This window comes from Erythranthe guttata, chromosome 8, assembly GCF_056151865.1.
Source record: "Erythranthe guttata isolate IM_541 chromosome 8, IM_541, whole genome shotgun sequence".
Lineage (NCBI taxonomy): Eukaryota > Viridiplantae > Streptophyta > Magnoliopsida > Lamiales > Phrymaceae > Erythranthe > Erythranthe guttata.
The window spans coordinates 7,787,018-7,793,228 of record NC_142540.1 but is presented as its reverse complement, the minus strand read 5'-3'; the positions used below and the strand labels follow the sequence as shown (position 1 = coordinate 7,793,228).

At 36.2% G+C, this 6,211-nt stretch overlaps 1 protein-coding gene across 1 annotated transcript; it reads left to right on the top strand.

Annotated features, from left to right (window-relative positions):
* The first annotated feature begins 1,163 nt into the window (after positions 1 to 1,163).
* LOC105973247 (PHD finger-containing protein 1) lies at positions 1,164 to 5,302 on the top strand. The gene is made up of 6 exons (XM_012998268.2): positions 1,164 to 1,341; positions 2,451 to 2,536; positions 3,370 to 4,017; positions 4,244 to 4,462; positions 4,543 to 4,667; positions 4,760 to 5,302. Exons 1-6 carry the CDS (start codon positions 1,309 to 1,311, stop codon positions 5,122 to 5,124), a joined length of 1,476 nt encoding a protein of 491 aa, XP_012853722.2. The 5' UTR covers positions 1,164 to 1,308; the 3' UTR covers positions 5,125 to 5,302.
* The last annotated feature ends 909 nt before the right edge of the window (positions 5,303 to 6,211 follow it).

The window sequence follows — 6,211 nt, the reverse complement described above, 5'->3', positions numbered from 1 at the left end:
TTAAGATTCCCTCACTGCGCCAACTCGCCCATCCGGACGGCCGTGTGAGATTTATGCCTAAAATCCGCACGGCCGCGCGGTCTATTCTCCAGAATTCTGCTTTTTTCACTTTTGGCCCATATTTTCTCCAAAATTGCAGTTTTGACCCCATACTTTTCCAATTCTTCAATTTGTACCTAAAATACAATAAATCAACTTTTTAAGCACCAATTATCGTTAAAACACACCAAAAGCTCAAATAAAAAGATACGATAAAGTGTAAAAATATACACTTAACACCTACAAATTATTTACCTACTGGGCCACGAGCCCAATATCGAAGACCACTATCACCGAGGCCCAATCACCTTCAAGTAAGGTTTGAGTCCGACAATCTCAACTAAGCTATAAATAAAGGTTTGAACTCATTCCTTAAGGTAGGTCCTATTATCTGAGCAATACTATTAATTGTATTCTCTGGACTATTTTTATGATCAGCACGTCTGACTTGAGCGTCGGAGGGGTTTCCGCCGGATCAACCCCCGGCCTAGTTCACGTGTTCTATGATCGCAGGTATCTCAAGGTCATCAAGCTCGTGAGCCAGTGATCCAGTCTGCTCTTCCAACTCATCCTACTTCAACTATCTAAGGTGATCTAACATTAACGTCATCAAATTCTAATAAGTTTAGGACCCTAGTATGAAATAGATTATAAACCAAGAAAGCTTGTACTTTTTTTAGTAAAGTCTTTTGAAAATATGGCCACTTATAGAAAAAGAAAATATAAAGGTGAGTAAAAGGGAATTTACGGCACGTCCGTTTTAAACTTAAATCTCTAATATCAAATCCTTTTCCACTCTATTAACACAAGCAACGTAAATACATGTCACTGTTCACCAATTACATTTACGGTAACCTTATGCTAAAGTTACATGCCGGTTAACGATCGCCCTCTACTTGATGGACACGTGTCAGCGAATCCCTGCCGCGGGTTGTGAAAGGCATGTTACTCTGTTACTTTCACCATATATATCATTTACGTGCAGGTTGGAATTCGTAAAGATTTAGAAATTTTTTAATCAAAATAAATTAAGACCGCGTTTGGCACCAACTAAATGCATTCTTCCAACTTTGTTTTATTACTTTTTGTTTGTATCCCAAAAGAAGGAAAAAAGTAAACAAAACAACCAAACGCACCCTTACCTTCCCCCCATTTCCACATGATCTCTGCCTTTCAACTTTGTTCAGTCCTTTTTCTCGCCAAAAAAATAATTTTTCTTCTCCGGTGCATGAAGGTTTGAATTTTGAAGCTCCGACTGAACGAGTAGTAATGTCTTCTCCGGCCGACTTTCCTGCTCCCAAGGTACTCTCTCTCTCTCTCTCTCTCTCTCTCTCTCTCTCTCTCTCTCTCTCTCTCTCTCTCTCTCTCTCTCTCTCTCTCTCTCTCTCTCTCTCTCTCTCTCTCTCTCTCTCTCCTTTATGAGAAGATTTTGCCATTTTAGGCAAGTAGATACGTACTATACGTACATAGTAAGGCATACATGATGCGTGTGTTTGTGTTCTGTACATGCCATACAAAGTTCCGCTGTATTTGTTACGAGTTTTTGTTTATTTCGTTTTTTAGTATTTTTTTCCCTCGTTTGTTCTTCATTGATTTGTGCAAGGGTTCGAAAAATTGAATCAAATTGGGGAAAAAGGAATACCGTAATGGTTTGCTGACAAGTTATCTGGTATGCTTGTAGAATTGGAAAACCTAATCCCCTCTCCATTTAATTTCACTGATAATCACACCGGTGTATGGAAATACTTTATACATGAGCATTGTAATTTGTTTATTCAAGTGATCCTACATACATTTTTCTAAAGCGTGCTGATTGCCCTAACTTGGGCTGTTTAGGTAGCGTTGTGAATCATTTGTTCTTCCCGGAATATGTCGACGGATGTGCTCTGTTTTTTTTTTTTTTTTTTTTTCAATTTTCAATAATTTCTGTTACAACATTGAATTAAGTGGCGTATTCATCTGTTATGCGTATGGAAATCATCCGTGATTCACGATTGTCTTACTTTAACCCTTGAGATTAGTTACCTGTTAAATGTTCGTTTTACAGCTTATTTCTTCCAACAGATTGCGTGGCCAAGTAAATTATCAGAATGTACGAGAATTTTATTAAGACTTTTGTGTATTAGAGCCGAGGTTCTTATTTGGAAGGTTTGTTTGGTTGTAGCTAAGATTTATGGGCGCAGTTAGTTGTCCTACTTAGTTAGCTGAAACATGCAAAGATGCACTGTCTTGATAATATAATATCCGATCACACAACGTATTTTACTATTATTCTGCATAACCGATTTCTTTGCATGTAAATGGCACGAGAGTGGATTGCCTCTGTCCCTTTCAAGATATTTCATACATCTAATATTTGTTTTTACATGAAAATTTCAACAGTGCAATAACTTGATCGAATATTATTTCAGGCCATGGTTTGTCTGGCTTGCGGTGACAAAGGGGACACCAAGCGCCTTATCTACTGCATCAAGTGTCGGGATTCTTCTATTCATCAGTATGTTTTTTACCTACAAATTCATTTGCACAAACACATGTTACATTCACATTTAGAATGAATGCTGGTTCTTTGGTCAGTATACGGATCATGCATTAGTAATAAAATAATTACAGGTCGATATTTTTAAGAGCCAACTCATTTGTGACATTTATGATTTATCGACCAACATTGATGCTACTGTGCCATGAATGAATTCTGTTCTCTCTCGGTTATTTGTTTTACGTTGATCAGTTGAAAATTACGTGTTACAGCCTTTGACCTGGTCAGCTTGCAGATTTCCCCTCTGTGTTTATATCCACAATCCTGTTTGATTTAAGTTTATCTTAGAACAAATTATCTTAATTTGCTGTTGCAGTCGATCATTTATCTACATAAGAAGCTACAGAATATTATGGTGGAAAGTTTGTTAGTTTAGTTTTCCAAATATCAAATGATTCTTATTTATTAATCTCTTTCTACCAAAATTGGACTTTATAACTGAAGTCAGATGTAACAATAGAAGCTTTTCAGAAGCAGACTTCTCTTTCATAAATTGCTTCTATATGATGATTTAATCCAGTATGTGTAGAAATATGGGTTTCAAATAAAATTAGCTTTTAGGAAATAGGGCTCACTGACATGAATAGAGGAGATTAAACAATTAGACTAGATCGGAGTTACTCAAAAGCTCTTATTTGAACTCATCGCGAAAAATGAATTATGGTTTTCGTCCTTGTTTCCATATCTTTATTAGAACTAGGTTTGTGGATGTGGCTTACATAACATAAAGTATGTAAAGATGATTCAGATGGTCAAACATAGCATACTAATATCCACTATTGTACTTCCAGCTATTGCATGAAAAACTTCTCCGGCGATGATGATAATATAAAGTGGTTATGTTGGGATTGTGCACCCAAAGATAGTAAGGCTGCGACATTCAGGAAAAGTGAAAGGATTAGTTCAAAACGACAAAAGGTTCTAGAAACTAGAAGTTATTGGAAAGAGAGGTTACACCAAAACAAGAAGCCGATCCAGACTAGTAATGAAATCAGTGCAACAGGAAAATTAACCACTGATGGTCATTTGCCTACCGAGAAAATGGAAACAGACTTGTTATATGGAAGGCAAAGAGATCAAGATATTCCGGTCGAGAAAACGTCAGTACCTGAGAATTCGAGCCTCATTGATGAACAAGATGATTCAACGAGAGTAGATGAACCTACGTTGGCAAGAAAAAATCCTAATCCATTTCAACAGGAGGTGTTCTATATGACCGACGATGACACTCAGAAAATTGAAGAGGTTGGAAACAAGAAAAGAAACTTACTTCTTAACTACGACACTGATTCCCAAGACGAGGGAAAGGTGCTCGATCTTCAAGTTTCAGCTTTAGTAGCTTATGATCATTGCATCACATCGGACAAATTACATGGCCAGCCTTCTTTAGAATCCGATGATTGTCCCTCTGCAGAACCAGTTATTGATCCCATATGGAGGTAAAAAATCTCCTTGTAATAACTGTTCCAGGTCTTATTTACTGTTTTGCTAAAATGACCAATAAGCATTTTTCTCTTCCTTGTATGTGTAAGGATAATGGTAAATCTTTATCTAATTCGATTCCAAATTACTGAATTGGCAGCTGATTGAATGTGAGTTACATTTTTGCTGCTACTATTTCTGACCGTACTGTTTATATTATCTATGTTGTTGTTAAACGTGAAGGGGGTGGTTCAATGTTAAAGAAGAAAGTGAGACGTGTTTCGAAATCGCAGCTCATCTGTCCAACAAAGCCTGCTCGAGAGTATCTGATGCTGTAACCTCAATCCCACCTATTCTTGATATCGAAGTCGTGGACAAACACGATGCATGGCCAACATTTTTCAAGGCCTCGCCACCAACAGCTACTAGCATTGCTCTATATTTTTTTCCAGCATCTCTAAGGTTGGTCTTGGTTGAATTTAGCTAGTATTCGTGTCTTGTCTTTCCGTTTAACTTGGCAGATTTTCTTGTATTTGTTGAAGGGACGAAAGGGTTTTTGATGGTCTACTGGATGAGTTTATCGAGAAAGATCTTGCTCTGAAAGCTACGATAGATAACGCGGAACTCTTGATATTTCCCTCTTGCGAATTGCCTATACAAAATTGGAGTGAGTTTAATAATTACCAAAAAAATTATACTAGCAGATTTGTTGTTTTGCGATTGAATTTGATGGGATGTTATTGAACTGGTTTATGGCAGGGTACAACAGCAAGTACTTTTTATGGGGTGTTTTTAGGCAGAAAAAGCGGTCGAGTTCATCTGACGAGAATGCCACATGTACAGAACAAAATAGCAGCACAGAGTGTTTTGGATTTTCTGAGGCAAAATACAAAGATTTGGTTATTTCTGAATTTGCAGATCATATGAAATCTCCAGGCGAAACAAATCAAAGTCCGTTGAGCATAAGCAGCAGCCAAGCATCTAATGCATTTTCTTCGTCGAAGCACAACACTCCAGAGTTTCTATTGTCGGCTTCGTTTGAGCTAAGTATGCTGGATAAGGCAATGGAGAGAGATGATTGGTTTGTGAACAAGAAGTTGCAGCTCGAAGAACAAATGAGTTGAAGGTGAAATTCATGGGATTGCATTCAGTGATGATACAAACTTGGTCTGTAGAGAAATTTGACTATTGTTATTTTTAATTACCTAGGTTGTTGAAATGTGTTATGTATCGATTTGTTCAGTTCGTCGAAACAAAATTTATGGTGAGAAATATGTTGCGTGTGTGTTTTTGTCCGACACAGTGCTCGGTCCTTGGGCGTACATAAATCAAAAGTTTAAATGGAAGAACACATATTCCTTGGCAAGCCGAATCCAACATTTCATGAAATGTTTTCATCTTGTATTCAAAATTTATCCGTACATCGTCCAAGTATGTAAAATGACATCGCTTGACTACATTCGACATATGTATAAGGGGTGCTCGTTTTATAAAACCATACCGAAATGTTCGTTTCGGTACGCCAAATTTCGTAACGGATGGGTCCAAAGCGATCTTTAAAAACTTTCCCAAAATAGAATCCATTGTATATCTTCTTCAACAATGAAAATCATTTTTATTTAAAATAATTGTTGTAAAATCTATTTTATCTCGGTCGTTTGACTAACATTAATCTAAATATAATGTATGCTTCTTTGAGACATCCAATTAATAACATCCATCAAATACAAAAATAAGCATAAAAAACACCTAACAAAAACATAAATTATATTGAACAAAATATATATTTAATATTTAAAATAGTGTACTTATGAGTAAACTACCAAGTGCAACGAACTATATAATACACTTTTCTTCATATTCTTGATAAATTACTCTCCGTGAGTTATAATTTCAAAATTACTAATCTTATTAGTGAAATCATTTTTTTTTTAAATCTTTTTCAACAGATAACATAGCTAATTCGTTGATGTTTCTTTCCGTAATAGTTGATTGGATGTAAGACTTGATCGACTTTCAACTTTGACAACATTCTTTGCAGAGATAAATGTAATCTATATAATCACTAATATTCAATAAGCAAGTACTGCAACGAAAACTTATACTATCTGCTTCAAATAACTCGACACGGCAATTGTCATTCTCACTTCTCTCGGTAAATTTAATTTAGTACTCTTAGCGAATAAAAAAATTAATCTTTGTCGATATCTG

Bases quoted from the DNA above. Each gene is read 5' to 3' on its own strand.
- LOC105973247 (XM_012998268.2), top strand. From the start codon at position 1,309: ATGTCTTCTCCGGCCGACTTTCCTGCTCCCAAG. The intron at 2,537-3,369 runs GTATGTTTTTTA...TTGTACTTCCAG, and splicing joins CGGGATTCTTCTATTCATCA to CTATTGCATGAAAAACTTCT. The intron at 4,018-4,243 runs GTAAAAAATCTC...TTAAACGTGAAG, and splicing joins GTTATTGATCCCATATGGAG to GGGGTGGTTCAATGTTAAAG.